This window comes from Jaculus jaculus, chromosome 1 (genome assembly GCF_020740685.1).
Source record: "Jaculus jaculus isolate mJacJac1 chromosome 1, mJacJac1.mat.Y.cur, whole genome shotgun sequence".
NCBI lineage: Eukaryota > Metazoa > Chordata > Mammalia > Rodentia > Dipodidae > Jaculus > Jaculus jaculus.
Window position 1 is genome coordinate 324,526,078 of NC_059102.1, and position 23,210 is coordinate 324,549,287.

At 49.4% G+C, this 23,210-nt stretch overlaps 1 protein-coding gene across 1 annotated transcript in view; it reads right to left on the reverse strand.

Annotated features, from left to right (window-relative positions):
- Positions 1–3,047: 3,047 nt before the first annotated feature.
- The window catches only part of Coq8a (coenzyme Q8A), a 40,985-nt gene continuing 20,822 nt past the window's right edge, over positions 3,048–23,210 (reverse strand). Inside the window, exons 5-15 of the mRNA XM_012947707.2 lie at positions 11,000–11,074; positions 8,059–8,181; positions 6,763–6,848; positions 6,499–6,639; positions 6,082–6,163; positions 5,876–5,969; positions 5,543–5,684; positions 5,301–5,408; positions 5,117–5,182; positions 4,866–4,952; positions 3,048–3,923 (exon numbers count right to left, since the gene is read on the reverse strand). Coding sequence (XP_012803161.1) covers positions 3,636–3,923; positions 4,866–4,952; positions 5,117–5,182; positions 5,301–5,408; positions 5,543–5,684; positions 5,876–5,969; positions 6,082–6,163; positions 6,499–6,639; positions 6,763–6,848; positions 8,059–8,181; positions 11,000–11,074 — 1,292 coding nt within the window. The 3' untranslated portion in view covers positions 3,048–3,635. The remainder of the gene's footprint in view (positions 3,924–4,865; positions 4,953–5,116; positions 5,183–5,300; positions 5,409–5,542; positions 5,685–5,875; positions 5,970–6,081; positions 6,164–6,498; positions 6,640–6,762; positions 6,849–8,058; positions 8,182–10,999; positions 11,075–23,210) is intronic.

Here is a 23,210-nt window from a genome sequence, read left to right on the forward strand (position 1 = left end):
AGTCCTGGGATTCAATGCGTGTGCCACCATGGAAGTCTTTAATATACTCGAAGGACAAAAGCCAGTGTGCTACTGGGGTTTGATCTGGGACTTTCTAAAGCTGTTCTCATGGGGCTGGACAGATGGCTTAGTGGTTAATGCACTTGACAGGAAAGCCAAAGGACCCAGGTTTGACTCCCCAATACCCACAAAGCCAGGTACATAAGATGGTGCTTGTGTCTGCAGTTCGTATGCAGTGGCTGGAGGCCCTGGTGCACCTATTCTATCTGCCATCTCCCCCCAAAAGATATATATACATATACATATACATATACATATACATATACATATACATATACATATACATATACATATACATATACATATACATATACAAGCTGCCCTCTTAACTCAGGTAACACTAACTTCCCTGGAAGCTTCCCTCCCCCTTGTTTTACGTGTGTTTATACATACATGTGCATGCATGTTCCTGTGTGCATGTGGATGCCAGACACTGACACTAGGTGATTGGGTCTTTCCTCCATTGCTCTTTGATTTTACTGAGACAGGGTCCTCCCCATTGAACCCAGAGCTTGTAGTTTAGCTATTCTACCTAGCCTGCTTGCCTCCCGAATCCCATTTCCAAGTGCCAGGATTCCAGGTGGCTGCCTTGCCCAGCAAGCACTTTATCCACTAAGCCATCGTCCCCTTTTCTAGTCATAACTTCTGGTTGCTACACTCTGCCAGGTGACACTCCCCACGGGAGGTTCAGAAGTGGCCCTGGCAATATAAACAGGACAAGCTATTTGATTTCCTGTCTGCCTGTCACAGTGGGAAGGAGAATTGGCATCCCAGTTTGGGTGAGTCAGAGGTAAGGCCGGGTGATCTTAGAGGTCCTAAACTGCTGCTGAAGTCACTCAGACCCCGCCTGTTCCCCCATCACTGACATCAGGATCATTAGAGATCTGCAAGCCATTTTAATGTACACTGTGCCTTAGAGGCAGCGGCCTTAGGCACTGGCCAAGGCTTGGCAAACTTTCCATGAACAGTCAGTATATACCTTTGGTGTTGCAGCTATTCTGCAACTAGTGTCAGAATGTCTGAAATGAGGCCTGGAGAGAAAAGTTGGCAGTTAAGGTGCTTCCCTGCAAAGCCAAAGGACCCAGGACCTAAGTAAGCCAGATGCACAAGCTGGAGCATGCATCTGGAGTTGTTTGCAGCGACTGGAGGCCCTGGCACACTCATTCTCCCCCTTTCTCTCTCAAAAATGATAAAATAGGGCTGGAGAGATGGGTTAGAGGTTAAGCGCTTGCCTGTGAAGCCTAAGGACCCCGGTTCGAGGCTCAATTTCCCAAGACACACATTAGCCAGATGCACAAGGGGGTGCACGCATCTGGAGTTTGTTTGCAGTGGCTGGAGGCCCTGGCGCGCCCATTCTCTCCCTCTCCCTCCCTCCCTCCCTCCCTCTCTCTCTCTCTGCCTCTTCCTCTGTCACTCTCAAATAAATAAAAACAAAACTTTGTTTTAAAAAATGATAAAATATTTTTAAAAGTAAAGTCTGAGGGGCTGGAGAAATGGCTTAGTGATTACGGTGCTCACCTGAGAAGCCTAAGGACCCAGGTTCAATGCTCCAGGTCCCATGAAAGCCAGATGCACAAGGTGGCACCTATGTCTGGAGTTTGTTTGCAGTGGCTAGAGGTCCTGGTGTGGCCATTCTCTCTTTCTCTCCCTTTCTGTCTCTAATAAATAAATAAAAATAATAAAGTCTGAGATAAACAGGAGAACCATGTTCTATACTTAAAAGGCATGGTAGGCCCAGTTTGGTGCAGGGATGGTAGTTTGTCAGGCCCCAAATCAGGATGGACTTAGCATGGACTCTGAAGGCACTGTCTTGTCTGGTCCCACCACTTTGTGACTGCTAATCTGCAGCCACTACAACCCTGCCTTTTTTATTTTTTTTTATTTTATTTTATTTTATTTATTTATTTTTTTTTTTTGTCTGCCCGCCCAAAAAGCTTGGCAGGCCAGGCCTTATAAGCCCTACTAGCTGGGTGGCTGAGCAAGAGGATCACACATTCCAAGGCCTGCCTGGCCAGCTAAAGTCCTGTCTCAAAAGTAGGAGAGTTGGGTATAGGTGTAGAGCAGTTGCCTACTATGGGCAAGACCCGAGGTTCAATCTCCAGTACCAATCAATAAAACCACTGGGTCTGAGACACTAATCAGAATGCCGTCGTTTACGGCCAAGGCCCACAGCAGCAGATGATGTCTGCTACTCATTGCTGGCAGTTAGGGAGAGCAACACTGAAGCGAGCACAAGGGTCAGCGGAAAGCTGGGGTACAAAGGAGAAGTGGCCAGACTCGGCACGAGGCTCATCCGAGATACGCTCATCCGAGATAGCATACGCTCCACGGCGGCTCCCACGCCGTGCGACCAGCACTTTATGGCAGTGTTGCTGGGGAAGAATACTTGCATTCTCCCCTCTCTCACCCCACAGCTGTGCTTCACTAGTGTGGGCTGGGAGGGAGCTGAGCATCCAAGGCATCTGGGGTGAGGGTGCTGGGCAGCAACCCATACCTTTAAGAGGGGCCCCTAGGTGGCAGGCATTGCTGGGCACTGGTGGGAGCCAGTGCCTCCTAGGGAGGGAGCAGTGTGTCAGTATTTATTTAATCCCAAATTTCAAGACCCAGATTGTGGGGCCTTCTGAACCACTGTGGTCTTCGGTGTGTACCAGCCTGTTGTCTTAGAATCCACAGCCTAGGAAAAGCCACTAGGAAGTGGCTGGTCTCGAAAGTGCATTTCCTCAACTGACTGCTTGGAAAATACAAAAGAATAAACTAAAAAAAAAAGTGCATTTCCTTGAGATTTAACCTGGAGCCAACCCTGTCAACAGGTGACATGAGCTTCCCACAATTGCAAAGTGGCCCCTTGTGAGGCACTGAGGGCTCACCCTCGGACAGGTGTGCAGACCTTGCTCAGGGATCACGAGACAGGACAGATGTGGAGCCACTCTCATACCCTAGAATTCCTAGAGCACATAGAAAGAGTCCCCAAAGCACTTTCCACAAGCTTTTTTTTTTTTTTTAATTGAGCTGAAGAATGTTCGTGTGGTTAATACAAGTCTTGCAAATATATTCGGGGCCTATACTGACCTCTGGTGCCTGGTAGCAACTGTGCCTCTCCCGGCACCCCCCAAATGCAGCAGCCCCTCTATCGCAAACGTCTGCTCTCCGTGCTGAGACAGCCAGGGAAGCTGGCCATGTGGACTAGGTGGCATACTCCTGGCATTGTTCAGAAGAACCACCAGCTCTAGGCTACAGGCAGGACAGGAACACAAAACTCGCCTAGAAACACACACAGCTCCATCTACACAGCAAGGAGATCCCAAGGGCTCTTGTGTATTTACTCTGTCACTTTGCTTTGGTTGCAGGGAACTTGAAGGGAGGCAGCATTCCTCATTCCTAGTGAGCATCCACAGTCGGGAGGAAGTGGCAAAAGGCGAATTTTTGTCTGGTTACTTCCAAGGCAACAGTGGTGCCTGTCCACCCAGCACTGCTCACTCCTCACCCTTTTGGCAACAAAAGCCCTGGAGGTTGTTGTGGCTGCCTGCTCGTGTGAGCCTGCAGGAGGGTACAGCCCCCAGTGACCTGGCCTGCACCTACTGCAGCCCGGCCTGTGTCCTGCAGTACTTGCTGTAGGCTTCCTCAAACATGGCCTTGCAGGGAAAGCAGGCTTTCAGCTTGGAGCAGATGAGGAAGGAGCCGCCCATCTTGCGGTGCAGGGAATAGGTCTCCTCGGGCGGCGGGATGAGGCGGTGCTGCAGCATGATGGGGATCAGACTGTGGATCTTCTCCGTGGTGCTCTGGCTCCCAAAGTCAAAGGGCTCCTCGGAGGCGAAGGCTTCCCCCAGGATGAGGATGGCGTCCAGGTGGGCATCTTCCATGGCCTGCAGGAAGAACAAAGGCAAAAGTGACCAGGTCAGTGGCGCCCAACCAACGGTCCTATGACTGACTGGCCAGAGTAGCAACTTCTCAAAGCTGGTAGACGTCAGGAAGATAGTGGAACCAGCCAGGTTTTGTTTGTAACTAGATTAAGTGAAGATGATGAGTATCAATCCCAACCAACAGGAACCAGAAAGCAACAGGAGAGTTAAATGTTGTCCGTGGGCAACAAGACAGGGTGCTAGGGCCTACTGCAGCAGGCAGGCCTCAGTCCTGCCCCATGGCATTCAGCTCAGTATACAACGTTGCTCTGCTCAAAAAGAACAGAGCCCATGAGACCGAGCAGGCAAGGCCCTGGTCACCATGTGGAGCGGGAGCCTGCCATCACTGGCCCAGCACACAGCAGTGGTCACCCACCAGGCACAAAACCCTGTGGGTCTCCCACCGGGTGCACAAGTACATGTCACCAGCAGAGAAGAGGACAGAGAGCAGGGACTATCTGGTGAGATGTGGCCCAAGCCCAGCTGCCCATGGGAAGCAGGAGCTAGTCTCCCAATGGGAGAGGCAAAACCCACCCAGCCTGATGATATATTGTTACTAGGTGTGAACTCAGGGTCCAGGAGAGTGGTGTGCCACTCCCTGGTGGCTCCTGAGTAAAGGGATACAGCTCGGCCCCTTACCTGAAGGCCTGTGGTGCTCCACCCACCTGAACCAATGTCCCTGGCTCTCAGTGGGCAGGTAGCAGAAACACTTTCATGATAGTCCTTAAGCAGAACAGTCCTACATACCCCACCTTGCACCCTGCACCCCTCCTACAGAACTCAAGAGTTTTCCATGCCCAAGGAAGCTCAGGGCCCATGTAGATGGTGACTGGCACCTCAGATACCCCAGGAAGATGCCATGCCCACCCTGCTGACCTCCACAGGAAGCTGGGCCATGCCACTCACCTTGACCTCATAGCCAGTGAGGAACTTCATCTCTATGGACTTCTTCAGCACAGTCTCCCTGTCCCTGTCAGCAGCAGCCCGGATGATCTGGGTGGAAACAGTCTCAAGAGTGCCCAAAAAGCTAGAAGCCAGCGCTGACCTGTCCCACCTTGACCCTGCAACCGGCCTCCAGAACCCCAGCCTGAAGTCCACAGCCAGCAAATCCCCAGCAACAATTCTCAGCCAGAGTCCAGGCTCTGCTGCTGACTTACCTGAATGTACAGGTTGGTAAAGGACCTATCATATTCCCGCGATGCCCCAAAGTCCAAGAGAGCCACCTGGGGACAGAGATGTAACACTGAAGCGCTGTGCTATGTCCTAGGTGGTATGGCAGGGAGGGGAGGATCTCTTCAGATCTAGGTCCCCAGCTCTCTGCTGGCACAGGCAGGAGCTCACCTTGTGTTGCTGAGGGTCGTAGAAGAAGTTGGACCAGTTGGGGTCAGTCTGCATATAATGGAACTCGAACAGCTCCCTCAGGCACAGCACTAGGATGTTGTGGCAGATCTGCAGACAGGGCAAGGGGCCTGGGTCAGGGGACAGGCTGCCTGGAAAGTCGCTGCTTCCGGGGTCCACCCCAGCAGGGGGAGGCAGCTGCCACCACTAGGTTCCCAGCACCAGCCAGCCCAGCTCCCACACACCTCATTCCGGATCTCCTGGCTCAGCCCTTCCCCCTGGTCCAGGGGAAAGCCTGTCACCAGCTCAGAGGTCAGCACGTGGGGACTACAGAGCTCATCCACGATCTCAGGCACGTAGAAAAAGGGGTGGTCCTTCAGCAGCTCCCTGCACGTGGGGGAGCTCACACTCAGCCTGGCCGCTCCACAGCCCCAGATGGGAAGCCAAGCCTATCAAGGTGGAGACCTGCTCCACAGTGAAGGATGTGATCACCGGCCCAGACCCCTGCCCCCACAGTTGCCTCAGGTGGTCCTTAGCCCCCCAGAACCCTCATGGGTCAGAGACCACAAGAGCTACACCTGAATTTCTTCGCACAGGCGGCCTCCCGCTCGTAGTCACACTCAAGGACCAGTTCCCGCCTCATCACATCAATCAGGTGTTCAGGAAACAGGCCTGGTTCAGGACAACAGTTCTTCAGGGCCAATTCCTGGGGTTCCCAGAGGACAGCCCAAGTTCCTGCCACCACCACCACCCCCCGCCCTGGGCTCAAAGCCCAGCCTCAGACCTTCCGGAAGCATGTTGCTCATGCTCAGCAGGGCCATGAGGTTGTTCACATCACTGTCGATGCTCTGTGCCACGCCAGGGTACTGCAGGGAAGGAGGCGGAGTTAACCCAGCAAGCGGGCAAGGCCGGCAGACTCTCAGTTCAGATGAACCAAAAGCCCAGACCCAAACAGTGCTGCCATGACCCCCACTCTGTCACCAACCTGGTCTCCACTCCTACTCGTCCCTGTCCCCAGGGACAGCCACGGGCTCCCTCTAGCTTAGGCCTCAAAGAGCCTGTACCAAGTGTGCAGTGTAGCCAGGTAGTGAGAACAGAGACAGGGTATCTGAGGGATGTGACAGGGAATTCCAGAACAAAGCACTGGCTCTGCCCTCTGCAGCCCTATGGGGCCAAGCTCAGGTCACACAGGGGCATCTACCTGGATCTTCATGGCCACCTCACGGCCATCCTTCATGCGGGCCAGATGCACCTGCCCAATGGAGGCAGCAGCAAAAGGCCGTTCTTCAAAGTACTCCAGCTTGTCCCTCCAGTGGGGGCCCAGGTCATTGTTGAGGGTTTTCTGGAGAGAGGCCAGGGAAGGCATGAGCATGGCCTGGGGCAGCCCAAGAAACCTGCTCAAAGCTTGGTCCAAGGACGAGGCCCTCCTGGCAGGAAGTGACCTCCCCACCTCCCCGCAGCTCACCATCATCTGCTTCAGGGGCATGAAGTCAGCACTCTGCCGCACCCGGTCGAAGATCTTGGCTAGGTGGGGGTTGATGAAGGCATCGTCTAGAAGACACAAGGGAAGTCAGAGCTGGGGGCCTCCACAAGGAGGGAGTCCCCAGGCCGTCACGGGTACCCTTAGCCAGCGTGGCCTCCTGGGCAGGACAGGAACACCATACTGCCTTCCTCGCTCTGGGACTGACACTTAGACACAGTGACAGGCCAGGGTCACACAGCAGACCCAACCTCCACTTCCTCGTGGCACACAGAGGCTCGGGCAGGGACAGGAGGCGTTCTGCACTGGGGTGGACACACCAGCAGGGCACCAACCAACCAGCATGCAGCAGTCCTTCCCACCAGGAGAACAGCCAGGGGCCTTGAACTCACCCATCACTTGAGTTTGATGATTGTAAGAGAAAACTGAAATTACCCATCTGACCATGTCTGGACACCAACCACTGTTTCCCATTGATCTCTTTTCTGTGCACTCTTTCCTACCTGGAGTGGTGCTGTGCAGAGGCTGTGCGTTCTCTCAGGCAAGTCTCTACCAGTCCATGTGCTTAGTTTTCCACAGGACTTGGGGGGGCAGCATGGCAATGGCAGCAGGACACCCACCCCCCACAGCCAGCGTAGTCCATGCTTGTCTTCACCCCTCTAGCTTCTGCTCTGGGATCTGTGCACAGCTCCGCCCTCCCCATCCCACAGGAAGCTTCCGTCAGGCAAGTTCCCAGACACAGGGCTGTGGCAGCAGGGAGCAAGCACCCCTGGGCTCTGCATCTGTGCCGTTCATACAACTTCAAGTAAGTCTGTCCAGGTGAAGAGCCCAGGCAGCACCCCACACTGCACACCACCCTGAGGGCTGGATTTTGGTCAAGGCAGCAGGCCCACCTTGCTCTCTTTTTCCCATTCAGAACCCGCCAAATACCACTGGGAGGTCCAAGGCTCCCCCAAAGCCTCCCCTCCCTGGGGTCAAATATTGTCCCCAATGTTTCCATGGCAGGCTGCGAGCTTCCCAAGCAGCCCCCTGTGATCAACACAGCAGTGCAGCAAGGCAGGATCTCACGCTCAGACATAGGACAACCTACAGGCTTCTCAAAACACCCTAAGGAAGAAACACGCCCCAGCTCCTAGTGAAGATACCGTTAAGCATCCTTGTGCAACCCAGTGCCCCAGGACTACCAAAGCTCCCCTTTCCACCCCTGGACAACACACCCACTGTGCTCTCTCCCACTGCCCCTCACCCACAGCCAGGGCAAGAGCCGAGCCCACCACTTACCCTGGATACTCAGCATCTGGCCCAGCTTCAGCGCTGCCCCGCGCACCTTGCATAGCGTGCTCACGATGCGCTCGGCATTAGCCTCAGACAGGAAGGGGCTAGAATCCAGCACAGCCTTCTTCCCTGTGGTCAGGAGGAGTCGGCACACACTCGGGTTGGGGAGGGTGACTGAAGGAACCTGAGCCTGGCGCAGGGCTCAGGCGGTGTTCACAACTGTTAAGTATCCATGGACCCAGCCAGGCAATTTTAAGTACTGGTGCATGCCCTCCTCAGCATTCCAGGGACAGCTGGGACGGCCCAGGGCCTCCAGCACTTTCCAGTATGCACAGGTGTGTGTGCACACACCACCTGGATGTCACTGCCTGGGAAGGGTAGGTCAAGTGCAGATGGAGAAACTCAAGCAGGAAGGCTGGAAAGCCTCTTAGCAGTGCACACATGAAGATGGTCAAGACTTGGCCCCACCTGGTATCCCAACTGAAGGCTTTTGGCATTCCTGGGGATATTATGCACTTGTCAGACAGTCTCGTCTGGCTACAGTTAAGAGCTTTGTCCTTAAGGACCGAGAACCTAGGGTCAAGGACAGCACACGGCTCGCTGGTCTTCTTTCCTCTTCCCAGAAGCCCTACAGCTCAGCACAGCCAGCTGGCCCACAGGGAATGTGCAGTGACCCCAAGGCTGTGACAACCTTTGTCCAGTACATAGGGTGGTGATAGCAGCTGGGCAATGACTCCAGGGAGCTGCAAGTGCCAAATGAATCCTGCTACCAGCCAACAGTATGGCCAAAGGGCACGACCTCTGCCTACATACTGAGCACATCTGTGCAGAGGCAGAAACAGACCCAAGCAAGGGTCTAGGCTTGTACCTCTGACCTCCCCGGCTCTGTGAAGAGCTTTTTGCTGCCGCCAATTACATCCCATGGAAGTAGGACAGAGCAGAAGGCTTGGCAACAGCATGTTTAGTATCAGTGTTGAAATCATGAATTGAAACTATGGAATATGACCCCCAGGTGGTAGAAAGGTGCTAGGAGTAGGATTTTGGTAGGTCCTCAGCAAAGGAACAAAAGAACCATGTCACTGTCCTCGACCAAGCCAAATCCAGCCTGCCTCTGACAAGTCAGGGAGGAAGCTGCCCTGGGTTGGGCAGTGCACAGGGCAGGCAGATGTGGTAAAGGTTTAGGCTTACTCTCTTGCCGAGACAGCAGGGCAAGGTCTTGGAGGGTTAGAGGTAGCCATAGGAAGAGGTTAGGTTGCCCACAAGGTTCAGTGGCCCTGAAGCAAGACCAAAGGCAAATGGACCCAGCAGGGCTCTGGCAACAGCAAAGGGCCAGATCCAAGGGAAAAGCATCAACCCAATATTCTCCCAGCCGTCACAGTCCTCGGGACTCTGGGGACTAGAGAGGTAGGGAAGGGAGGGAATTTGGGGAAGGCTGGGAAAGGAAGGCTTTCTCCCCTAAGTGTACACAGGCCCTGCCTGGGCTGGGTCACCAGCTCTCCTGGGATCTAGTATCTGGGCTTTCCTAGGTATCCCGTCCCCAAGTGTGGCTGATGCCCACAGGGTGGAGATATGTCCCCTGCCCAGAATGACTGGGGAAAGCCAGGGTAGGCCAGAAGCATGATGCAATGGCCAGTACAGAGCAGTGCCTCCCAGGGCAGAGGCTGCTGGCCTGGTCAACATCCTCTAAGTCAAGGTGCACCAGGGCCTGTTAGGGTGGTGAGCAGCCAACTCATGAGGGGTGTAGGGCCTGGAGAAGGCTGGGCTCTCCTCTCTAGAAATATGGGCTTCACGTCTCAATGTGCTTCAGCACCAGCACTAAAAATACATGTGCTAAATACAGTCTTCCAGCCCCTTCTAAAGACATACCAGGATGCCTGTCCCAAGCCTGGGCCTATGGGATGTGGCTATACCCCCTTTCCAGAAGGAGGGTTCCAAAATGAACAAGGCCCATCTGAGTGGCTGCTAGGCCCCTTTGGGCACCAACACAGCCTGGTCTGGGGATGGAGGCGGCAGTGCAAAGACATGAGGTATCGGAAGCCTTTATGGATGGACAGTGAGCGATGACAAACCTTAATGAGCTGATACTACCTGAGGGGGTCAGCGACAAGACACGCCAAGCCCAGAACTTCAAATGCATTTTGGGAAAACCACCAAGAACCAGCTCTGTCAACACTGCTCTCAGCAGCTCTGGACCCCTAGAAGTCCCTGCTGAGTGAACTCCTGAACCACCTGTTCTTGCCCATCCCTAGAGAAGTGGGAAGAAGGGCTCACATGGCACCCACAGCTGCTCCCCGAGCCAGCTTCCTAGTATCAGGAACTCCCATGGTTTTGGTAGGGCTGACTGTAGAACATTCTCCAGAATGCACATCCACAGATGGCTGAGGCCACTGGACTCATGTTCCAGACAAGCCTGACGTGCCTGACCCCAGAGGCAGAGGACAAAGGCATTGTGACTTTTGCCTAAGAGACCAACAGTCTCTGCAGAGTTTTCAGCTTTCCCAGTGACAGTCAGCAAAGAGAGGACATAGTGATCTGTCTCAGCTGCCTGCCCACAGCAAAGTGGGGAGTCCTGGGTACCTGACTCCACAGATCCCCAAATGCTCGAGAGCAGGGAGGGAGTGCAGGAACAGGCGGTGCATGGGAGGTGGAGGAGTGCCAGGGAGTAGGCAGGTAAGTGTGACGGTGACTGGCCATGCTTATGGGCAGATACAGGGAACCAGAAGGTCTGCACGAGCAGCTGAGACTGGAGGGGAAGTGGTCTGCAAGCCTGCAGGTTTCTAAGTCAGGTACTATCAATGTGAACAGCCATCCAGTCCTAGGGGAATCCCTGAATGGGAGAGGGGCCTCTAGAGGCAGGACATGAGATGGCCTCTGCTGGTTGACAATGAAATATACTGGACTACGGGGTGATGGGCTCAACCTTCCAGATCCTCCCGTCCCCACTCACCTGTGGAGCTCTCAGAACGCAGACTCTTCTTGGCGACCTCGGCCAATGCACCAAAGCCCAGACCCACAGCCAGACCTGCAAGGACGAGGGTGCATGTGCTCAGTGGAGCCGAACACCAGGGGTCCCTCACTGGCTAGCACTCCAGCATTTGGAAGAGACATACATTGATGGTTTTAGAACACTTGGCTCAAGATAAACACATCCCTGACCCTTCCACCACTTTTGACAATGGTCATGGACAAAGAAACCCCAAAGTGCTGTGTGCTAGGAAACACACCGGAGGGATCAGCACAAATGGAAGATGCACTAGCATCTAGTGTCTGTGGGCCACTGTCAGCACTCCGTAGAATACATCCACTCCACATCGGCACAGAGAGGCTCTAGTAATCTAGAATTGTCTAAGACATCACCACAACAGAATAAAGCAGCTGATGGCAGACACTGAAATGTTCCACAGAAGCAAAGGAGTAGCCCCAGCCAAAGCCCCAAAGGACTCCCAGAGCAGGCCCTAGACCGCACCTCCCCTTGCAGCTGACAGCATTAACAGTGGGCTGAGGGCAGTGGCAGTCAGGCCCGCCCTCCACGTAGGTACTGCCCTACAGAAAACCTGGGGCCCTTGCTCAGAGCTGGCCTCTACCTTTATGCACACTTCTAGCTGTCAGCCCCGGGCAGACACAGCACTGGTAGAAATAAGAGTGGGGAGTGTATGAGAAGTACTCAGATCATAGCCAAGAGGGAAGACATTTACGTTCCTAAGATAAACAAGATATAGGCTCTAGGGGGACGCAGCAGCCCTCACACCTGCAAGTTGGGGGGCGTGAACATTTTCCACTGGGTGACTGGTTTAAGGAGCAAGAAAATCTGTACCTAAGTCATTATTTTCTAACTTCTACAATGGTACTGCATTATTCTAAGAAAAGCAGTGAACTGTTAGCCCAGGGTTCAATTCCCCAATATTCACATAAAGCCAAATGCACAGCATGGCACATGCATAAGGAGTCTATAGTGGCAAGAAGCCCTGGTGTGCCTGTTCTCATTTTCTTTCTCATTCTCTTCCCTCCCTCCCTCTCACTAATAAACAAAATAAATAACAAGTAGGCATAAAAGGTAGTAATTTTTAAAATATGTTTTAGAGCTGGGTGTGGTGGCGCACAGCTTTAATCCCAGCACTCGGGAGGCAGAGGTAGGAGGATCGCCATGAGTTTGAGGCCAGCGGTAGACTACATAGTGAATTCCAGGTCAGCCTGGGCTAGAGTGAGACCCTACCTCAGAAAAAAAAAATAATAAAAATAAAAAATAAAAAGTTTCAAATTTTTATTTATTTGGGAAACAGAAAGAGTGAGTATGGGTACATCAGGGCTTCCTGCCGCCGTAAAGAAACTCCAGATGCATGTGCCGCTTTGTTTTTTTAAATATTTTATTTTTATTTATTTCCTTGTCAGAGAGAAAGAAGCGGAAAGAAAGAGAGCAAGCAAGCACGAATGGGCACACTAGGGCCTTCAGCCACTGCAAACAAACTGCAGACACCTGTGTCACCTGTGTATCTGGCTTAGGTAGGTCCTAGGGAGTGGAACCTGGGTCCTTCGGCTTTGCAGCTAAGCCATCTCTCCAGCCTGAATGTGCCACTCTGTGCACCTGGCTTTACGCGGTGCTGGAGAATCCAACCCGGGCAGTCAAGGCTTTACAAACAAGTACCTTTAACAGCTGAGACATTTCTCCAGCCCCTAAAAACGTATTCACAACACATTCTGCATGCCACTAGATGGCAGTATGGTTTCTGCTTTGTCTGTTCCAGCAGCAGCTATGGAAGAGTCACAATGAGGACTAAATGAGGAGTCAAGTGCCCACACTAAGGCAGGCACATGGCACTGTGACAAAACTGATTTCCTATTCAACATGATCAGGCCAGTATTGAGCAAAAAAATACCTCATGTGAACCATATACATGATTTTGAATTTTCCGGCAGCCCATTACAAAAGGCAACAATGGACAATGAATTGTTTTATTCAACCCAATAGATCCAAAAGTATAAGCAAGTAACCCATGTAAAAGCTAAAGCTAGCTGACATCTGTGGGCGTCCTGTAGGACTGACGCGTGCACAGCATGCGCTGCTCTGGGCCAGCCACACTTCCAACCCCTGAGACGGCTGCTTCAGTGCTCGGTGTGCTGGGCAGCATGGGGAGAGCAAGCCAGGCTCCTGTGACTGCAGAAGGCAATTTCTGAAATGCCCGTGAGTGTGACAAAGCATGTAATCGGGGATACCTTTATGTGACAGGATGGAAGGAACCAGGGTCTGGGCGCTTGGCACACTAGCTATGTTCTCTCCAACACTCTGTGGGCACGAAACTGGGAACCATAGTCCTTGACTAAACATTAACTCCCTGCCACCTGTGCCCAATCACCCCACCCAGCACATGAACAGCAAAGTAAAGAACAGGCAACTTTAACCTTCACCAGTGTCCCCGTATCTGCAGCCAGAGTCTTCTCTGCCTACGGCAAGTCCTGAGACAAGCCCACAGGAAAAGTGGCTTGTGCCATGGGTCACCCAGCCTGTCCCCACTTGGAAGGCACTGTGGAGAGCCCCTCCCGCAGGTGTGCCCCACACCTATCCACCCATCCCTGACTGGACCCAGCTCTTCTGCCTTTTCTACACTCCCAACAGGAACCCCAGCTCTGCAATGGCAAAGACTGTTACGAAACAAAGGCCCAAAGAATTCCACACAGGAGGCCTCCAACTCCTTTAGAATCAGCGCTAGGCTAAGGTGCTGCCAATGGAGGGACAGACCGGCTCCCTGCAGCAGGCAACCCAGGAAGTGAAAACAAGCTCAGGCCAGCCAGAAATCCTAATTTGACCTCCCCAACTCCATGAGCCCAGAATAAACTGGCTCCCCTTCCACCAGTCCTGTTTTGATTCTCAGAATCCTCTGGCCAGCTCTGCCTTCATCCAGAGCCAAATAAACCTAGAAGCAACTTTGCGACTTCCCGCCACACTGAGGCGCCGCACTCCTCACCCAAGGTCCTCACACAGCACTGCTCTCCTGCTCTGCTCCACCACGGAGCAGGCTGACCTCTGCAAGGCCACTGGAAAGATCCACAGCAAAACCCACCCAAAGCCACTGTCAGCAGCCTGGATTCTCTCCTGGCGTGTAACAGGGCACTGCCCACACACAAAGTTCCCAACATTTGTCTCAAAGGTGGCTTTATCTTGAAGGGAAGAACAGAAGTGGCGGAGCACAGGGCTCTCCCCCCTTATCAAGGGCCTGTTCCATGTAACCTCAGGATTCCCCCCATGCCACAGCTCAAATCTCTGTGGAGGTGGCAAGAGGAGCAATCATTCTGCTTCTGCTCAGATACTAGAAGTGTGGGGGGGGGGGGGGCTATTTCCAACAACAGGGTCCTTCCTGAACAGGCTGAGTGACAAGTGCTTAAACAGGAAGCACAAGTTACCACACTGGTGACTTTGACTTCACCTGCCAGAAACTCTAGGCCCATTTACAAAGCAAGGCTAAAAGGATGTCTTTGCAGCAGCAACAAGTGCCAAATATGCAACTAAGTAAGAAACAACAGTACTGCAATAGCACTTACTGTGAGCCAAGCCTGTCCTCTGCCATGCTTTTATTTTTTCAAACTTTTTAAAAGTGCCGGGGATGGAGCCCAGTGCCATGGACATGCTAGGATGCTAGGCAAGGGATCTAGTCCTGAGCCTCCTCCCCAGCCCTAAGTCCCACTTTTATTAACACATGAATGGGCCATTCTCATAAACCCACCCAGAGCAGACAAATGGACCCTGGTACTGTCCTTTGCTCCTAAGTTTCTGAGTTTCCCTCTAACATCTGACAGCCAGAGGAAGGAGAGGGAGGAAGTGCCCTGAGGCTTGTTCTCCTGGGGCCTCAGGATCTGGACCTCCATTCCTAGAAGTGAACAGTGGAGGAAGGGGAGACCTAACAGGACCTTGCTGGATGCACAGGGAGGAGCCTAGTTACAGGGTGGACAGCTCAGACTTCCCTGTACAAGATAAAGGCCTGGACTCGGGTTCTCGGAGCTGTCGCAAACATGCATATGGCTGGCCCTAGCCTTTTAGGCCACTTATGGGCCCAGCTTCCTCCTCTAAAACTGCAAAAGATGATAGCCAACTCATCTCTAATACAAAGCTTCTGAGGTGAAAAATATCCAAACTCCCCACTTTCAAGACCACTTCTGAGAAAGCAGAGTAATGCCCCACACTCTTGCCTGCAAAGATGGCATCATGCCAGATCTGGGAATATGATGTTATACAATTATGGATGCTCCCTCAAGTCTTGACCACCTCAGCCAAGGGTGCAAAGGCATACCATCTTAAAATGGCCCTGCCAGGCCCCTGGCCAGTGACAACAAGGTCTTGGTCACTGTCCACAAGCTAACACAACACAGTGTGTCACAAAACTATATTATCATACTTTATCCTGGAAACATATCCTTTGCACTCATGCATTGTTGAAATGTTCTTTTCAGGACTACAAAGATGGCTCAGCAATTAAGGATTCTTGTTTGTAAGGCCTGACAGCCTGGATTCAGCTCCCCAGTACCCAGGTAAAGCCAGATACACAGAACGGCACATGTATCTGTAGTTCATTTGCAGTGGTTGGAAGCCCTGATACACCCATATTTCTCTCTCTTTCTCATAAATAAACAAAATTCTAAAAAACTTTAAAAATAAATTAAAAATAAATAAATAAAATGGTGGTGTAGTGTTTTAAATATTCTTACTTGGCAAAATTTAAAAAAAATAACTATGCCCACTCATCCAATGCCTGGTTTTAATTTTTCTGCTGAGATAGGGAGAGGGACAGACACATGATTCCAGAGACAGCTTTGTTACAGGCATATTAACAGTCCCATCAGGTATATCAGAATCTGTTTCCTAACATACGAGAACACTCTCCTGTCGCATCACCCTTAGAAAAACCCAATGGTACCTCACAGCTTTGTCTTTTTCTTCCTTTATGGTGCTGCACACGGAACTCAGGGCCTTACACATACTAAGCAAACACTCTACACTCATCTATATCCTCAACTCCTGTGTTTTTTTCCCTCATACCAGTATCTTTGTTTCCACATACCAACTTTCCCAATCCTTCCTGCATGAAACCTAAATACCCTTACCGTCTCCTATGGCCTCCCCCTTTGCCTCTTCTCTATTTCCCTTATTTGGTCAGCTCTTCTCGGCTGCCTAACTGGCACACATTATAAATCCCTATGTCAAGGTCCCTGTAACCACCACAGTGCTATGCACAAAGCAATAAGGCGGTGCTCTTCCCCTTCTAAAAAGTCTTTTCTAGTGGCTGCTTTACCCATTAGGCTTTTTTAAATTTTACATGTATATGTGTGATGTGTGCAGGCACATGTGTATGCAGTGTACGTTCATGTGTGTACTTGTGCATGTAGAGGCCAAAGTTCGATGCCAAGTGTCTTTCTCAGTCACTCTCCATCTTACTTTTTTTTTTTTTAATTTATTTATTTGAGAGCGACAGACACAGAAAGACAGATAGAGGGAGGGAGAGAGAATGGGCGCACCAGGGCTTCCAGCCTCTGCAAACGAACTCCAGACGCGTGCGCCCCCTTGTGCATCTGGCTAACGTGGGACCTGGGGAACCGAGCCTTGAACCGGGGTCCTTAGGCTTCACAGGCAAGCGCTTAACCGCTAAGCCATCTCTCCAGCCCTCCATCTTACTTTTGAGACAAGGTCTCTCACTGAACCTGGAACTTACCTATTTGGCTAGACTAGGTAGCCAGTAAGCCCCAGGGGTCCTCCGGTCTCTCTGTCTCTGCAGTGCTGGAACTATAGGTGCGCACTACTGCACCCAACTTTTTACGCAGGTGCTAGGAGTCAAACTCAGATCCTCGTGCTTGTGTGACCAGCGCTTTACTGACCGCACTCTCTCCAGCTCCTAGTCTTATTTCTATAATCATCTAGTTATCATTTCTTCTTGTAAGTTTTACTGTGTAGCCCATGCTGCCCTCAAATTCTTGATCCTCCTTCCTCATCCTCCTACTCATCCTTCCAAATGCTTAAAGGTATGAGCAACTATGCCCAGATAAGTTAGCTTTCATTTTATAGGAGCCGAGAAGATTTAAGACATTTCCTATGTTATTATTTGGATATGGAAATGTCCCTGCAAGGTTTATGCGTTGGTCCCCAATACCACAGTATTCAGACATACTGAGAGGTGATTGGGTCACAAGGGCTCCAACTCCCTCACTAGATTAACTCGTTAATGAGTTCACAGCTGAATGGACTTATAAGTAGGGCTACTTTGAAGCAGGTAACTGAGATGTGCTCTTGAAAGCTATATTTTAAGCCTATCCCTTTCCTGTATCTCTTTGCTTCTCTGCCTCCATGAAGTAAGCAGCTCTGCCCAACCCCCCGTCATGATGTCCTGCCTAACCTCAAGCCCAAGGCAGTGTAGAAAAGAGATCACAAGCTGAAACTGCCATGACCAGGAGCCAAATCAAATCTTTCCTCTTTATGAGTTACTTAACTCAGGCATTTTGTCATAACAACATAAAGCTGACTAACACATCCCTAACCCAGAAGACTGAATCCCAAATACAAAACGGGATGGAAAATACAGAAAAGAGTATAGGAGACAGATGACAAAGATCTTAATATATATGAAACTGGAGTTCTGAAGAAGAGAAAGAAATTACAATGTTACAAAACTGGTGAGAGACATCAAGTCACGAATTCAAGAAACTCACAAAGCCCCCAAAACAACTAACCATATCACAAATTGCTAAAAAAGTAAATAAATAAAATTAACTTAAAAGCAGCTAAACAAATGTAATTGATAGATGCTTTTTATTCCTTGTGTTTGGTGTGGTATTTTTAGACAAGGTCTCTCTAGGTAGCCCAGACTGGCCTGGAAATAGCTCTGTGACCCAGATAGTTCTTGAACTCACAATCCTCTTCTCTATGTGCCTCCCAAGTACTAGGATTATAGGCACATTGCCATCACATACGGCTAGACAGCTGGGCTTTCAATACAACAGTAGATTGGCCCTTTTATTACTTTATTACATTTTAGTAAGTTAAGGGACACATGCTATAATCTTGAGTGGCCATTCAAAGCATGGTAGAGGAATGTAAAACACAAAAGCTAACAAAAAGAAAACAAATATATATTTTTTAAAATCTTTGATTAACTTAAAATAGAAAAAAGGAAATATAACAGATGAGTCAACTAGTAAACAAAAACTAAGTGGATATAAACTTCAGAACATCAGTAATTATATTAAATGTTTAAATATTCCCATTATAATATTAGTAGTCTACATTATCCCCACCATATCAAACACAACTATATAGGCTACTTACAAAAGATACACCTTGATCAGAAGGATACAAAAAAGACAAAAGTAGCCAGGCGTGGAGGTGCACGCCTTTAATCCCAGCACTCGGGAGGCAGAGGTAGAAGGATTGCTGAGACTCTATAGTGAATTCCAGGTCAGACTGGGCTAGAGTGAGACCCTACCTCGACAAACCAAAAAAAAAAAAAAAGGACAAAAGTAAAAAGAATGAAAAAACAGATACCAAGCAAACACCAACCAAGCTTAAGCAGAAACACAGATATCAAACAGTGGAGACTTACACCTAGTTAAAGGGCACAGGAAAGAATAAAAGGGCCAATCTTCAGGAGGATATAAGAACTTTACAGATGAAGGCAACCAGGGACATTTAAAAACACAAATCAACAGACTAAAACAATTAGGCAAATCCATGATCACAGCCTCAGACTTTTAAATGCCTCTCTTGATAGCTGACCGAAGAAACAGATCAGAAAATTTATTAGAAAATCTGATCAACAGGCTGGGGAGATTGCTCAGTGGTTAAAGGCACTTTGCTTGCAAAGCCTGCCAACCTGGTTTTGATTCCCCATTACCCACATAAAGCCAGATGCACAAAGTGACACATGTATGTGGAGTACATTTGCAGAGGCATGAGATCCTGGGTGTTATATTCGATTCTCTCCCTTCCTCTTTTTATCTCTGCTTGACAAATAAATTTAAAAAATAAATTTTTAAAAATATTTTTACTAATTTTCCAGCAGAGGCATAGAGAAGAAAGACAGATGGACAGAATGGGAGCATCAAGGCTTTCACCCCTGCATATGAAATCCAGACACATGTGCCACTTTGTGCATCTGGCTTATATGGGTACTGGGGAATCAAACCCAGGTCATTAGGCTTTGCAGGTAAGTGCTTTAACTGCTGAGCCATCTCTCCAACCCTAAAAAAATCTTTTTAATACCAATTTTTCTTGGTTTTTCAAGGTCTAAGATGACATGGAATTCACTATGTAGTTTCAAGGTGGCCTTGAACTCACAGCGATCCTCCTACCTCTGCCTCCCAACTGCTGGGATTAAAGGTGTGCACCACTATGCCTGGCCCAGAATGATTTTTAAGAATGCTCTGATCAATATCAATAATGATCCAAAATCAAAGATATGTATACCATGTCACACAACTATGTCAGAATTCTTTTTAGAAATACAAGGATAATTTATCAAAACATTGCCATTTGTAGTCAATAGTAAAAACCCTATTTTACACAAGGAAAAAAATCAAGGTAGGGCCCAAAATCACATAGGAAAACAGAACTGAAGAATTATAACCCAGATATTATACTATCCTAAAGCTCAGCTCTGACCCCTAGTCTAACCTATGACTCTTTCAAATCTTTCTTTAGCAGAACCACATCCACACAGCACAGCTACCTGAAGCACCTCTTCAGCCATAATGTCCCAAAACCAAATTAGACTAAGGACTCCTGTTACCATCTCAGAATCAAAATGAGCTGCTGAAGCTAGAAAGCGCCGCTGCTAACCTCCCCAAATACCTGTCCAGGTCCCTTCAGCATCCCACCTCCCTGAAATTGAAAGCACTCTCTTTCCTTCCACCTCAGTATAAAAATGTCCTAATTCGGGCTGGAGAGATGGCTTAGTGGTAAAGCGCTTGCCTGTGAAGCCTAAGGACCCCGGTTCGAGGCTCGACTCCCCAGGACCCAGGTTAGCCAGATGCACAAGGGGGCGCACGCGTCTGGAGTTCGTTTGCAGTGGCTGGAGGCCCTGGCGCGCCCATTCTCTCTCCCTCTATCTATCTGCCTCTTTCTCTCTCTCTCTGTCTGTCACTCTCAAATAAATAAAATAAAAATAACAAAATAAATTTTTAAAAAAAGTCCTAATTCCCATCAAGCAGTACATGAAAAACACCTCCAACTAGCAAAAGGCCAGAAGTACTTTCAGAAAAAAGAACAAAGCTGCTGCAAACTGGACAGTGACCTACCAGAGTAAGTCACGCATTTCACATTACAAAGAACATACTTAAATATTAAATAATATAATTGTAACTCCAAAACAGAAACATTTTTGTGATGTGTGTAGTTCTTTCTAAAAGTTTATAGTAATTCTGATCATTTTTATTCAATTCCATTTCTCTTTCTTATGTTATTGGTTTGTTTGCTTGAGTGCTGAAGATCAAACCCAGGATCTTGCATAATAGGCAAGTACTTTACACTGGGGAATATGTTCAACCCATGACGTTTTTAAGCACTGATCTTGCCCCACTAAATTAATTTCTCACTTACTAAAGGGTCATAGCTGTTTTCAGGATATGTGGCACCTTCTTTCCTGACCTGAGTCAACTCCTCTACACCTATCCTGCCACTAAGCCAAAACACTAACTGACAAATTGCTTGGACCAGAATGCAGGCAGCTCTGAAGCACAGCTGGAGGCAAACTTCAGCACACAGACAAGGATGTCTCCAGAAGTCAGCAAGCGCTCAAGAGGCTTCTTTGTCAAGCACCTGCCAGGCCGGTTTTCCCAGGTTCCCTCTGGCTTCACACACCCCATCCTCAGAGGAAAGCCCTCCACTCTACTTTGACTAAAGTAGCCTTACTTCTTCACTCAGGGGATTCCTTTGCACATCACTCTCTATGCTCCTTAATTTCCCACCCAAGAGGGCCTGACTTTTGCCTGCCTTACCAAGATTTCATGATGTTCCAAGCAATTCTAATTCACCATCAAGACCACTCCAACTGCTCCTTAGTCCAGATTGACCTGAAATTCACTATGCAGTCTCAGGCTGGCCTTGAACTCACAATGATCCTCCTACCTCTGCCTCCCAAGTGCTGGGATTAAAGATGTGCACTACCATGCCCGGCTCCAACCACTCTTCATAAGCAGTGTCTACAGCAATCTGCCAAACACTCCCAGGACAGGCCAATACTGAGCCTAAGATACAGAAAACTCATTTTCCAGAGTCAGGGCTCACCACAGGCTATAGTGACGGAAGAAGCTGTTATATGGAGAAAAGCTACAGATATTAATGTAAGGAAGATAGTTTGTGTAACATTTTAATAAGAAATAAGTGGGGCTGGAGAGATGGTTTAGCAGTTAAGGTGCTTGCCTGTGAGGAGCCAGTTTCAATTCCCCAGCACCCACATAAGCCAGATGCACAAGGTGGCACATACACCTGGAATTAGTTTGCAGCAGCTAGAAGCCCTGGCATGCCCATTCTCTTATCTGCCCCCCAATAAAATAAATTTGTTTCAAAAAATTCTGGGAGAAGCAGCATAGGAGGCTGTAGTAGTCCATAAGTAAAACTTGCAAAGACTAGCTCATGACTAAACCATGGGAAAAAAATACAGCAATAATTTTGTGCTATAACTCAGATAGCATTTTCTACTAAGTTCTTTTTTTGTGGCTAGCTCAACAGACTGCCCCCCCTTTTTTTTAATGAGAGGGAGTGACAGCAAGATAGGGAGCGAGGAGAATTGGCACACCAGGGCCTGCAGCCACTGCAATCAAACTCCAGACACATGCGCGACCTTGTGTGCTTGTGTCATTTTGTGCATCTGTCTTACATGGGACCTGGGAAGTCTCACGTGGGCTCTCAGGCCTCACAGGCAAGCACCTTAACCACTACACCATCTCTCCAGCCCTCTAAGTTCTTAAACAGTGAAACAGCTACAGATGACAAATTTTAAGATGACAATGATGGAAGAAAACCTTATAACTGGGAAAATTCTATCCACTTAACCTAACCTTCAAGGCATCATTCAACATTAGATCCCAAGCATCAGGTCCAACTCCTAGAATACCAGGTTATCAGGAAGAGGAGTGTGTGAGCCTCTGCCAACATCCAGACTTGAATGAAGAAGATGGGTGCTACAGCTGTATCTGGAATGTCCCTCAAAGACTTATATGCTGAAGTCCTCAGCCTGTGACACTACTGGGAAGTAGGGCATAAAAACAGGAGGTTAAGTCAGAGGGCATGCCCTTGAAGGAACACTAGACCTTACGCCCCTTTCCTTTTTCTTGGCCACCATAAAGTGAAGAGCTCCTCAGCTACATGCTCTCATGATGTATGTCACTACCACAGGCTCAAACAACCATGGCTGAAGCTTCTAATCCATAAACCAAACTACACTTTTCTTTTTTTTCTCTTTCTCTCTCTCTCTCTTTTTGAGGCAAGCCCAACAGACTGGCCCTTTTTTTATGTGAGAGAGATCAAGGGAGAAAGAGAAAGAAAGAAACAGCACACCAGAGCCTCCAGCCCACTACACTAGTACACCACCTTGTACACATGTGCCACCTTGCACACATGCATCACTTTGTGTGTCTGGCTTACATGGGACCTGGAGAGTCAAGCAAACATGGATCCTTAGGTTTCACAGGCAAGCATGTTAGCTGGTAAGCCATCTCTCCAGCCCCTTTTCTTTCTTTTGAGTTTACTACCTCAAGTATTTTGCCATAGCAATGAGAAACTAACACAACAGGGTTTCCAAAAGAGGAGAGGAAGCAGTAGAGAATAGCAGGTCTGGTGTATGGTATTATGCTTTGGATATAAAGTAACTCCCCACCACACACAAACACACACACATCAAAGGAAGGACGGAAGGAAGGAAGGAAGGAAGGAAGGAAGGAAGGAAGGGAGGGAGGGAGGGAGGGAGGGAGGGAGGGAGGGAGGGAGGGAGGGAGGGAGGGAGGGAGGGAGGGAGGGAGGGAGGGAGGGAGGGAGGGAGGGAGGGAGGGAGGGAGGAAGGAAGGAAAAAACTTAAGGTCCCTGGCTGGTGGCATTATTTGAGAAGGTTCTAGAAACTTCAGGGACCTAGCTAGAGGAAGTAGATCACTTAGGGTTTTCAGGGGTATATTGTCCCTAGCCTGTTCCT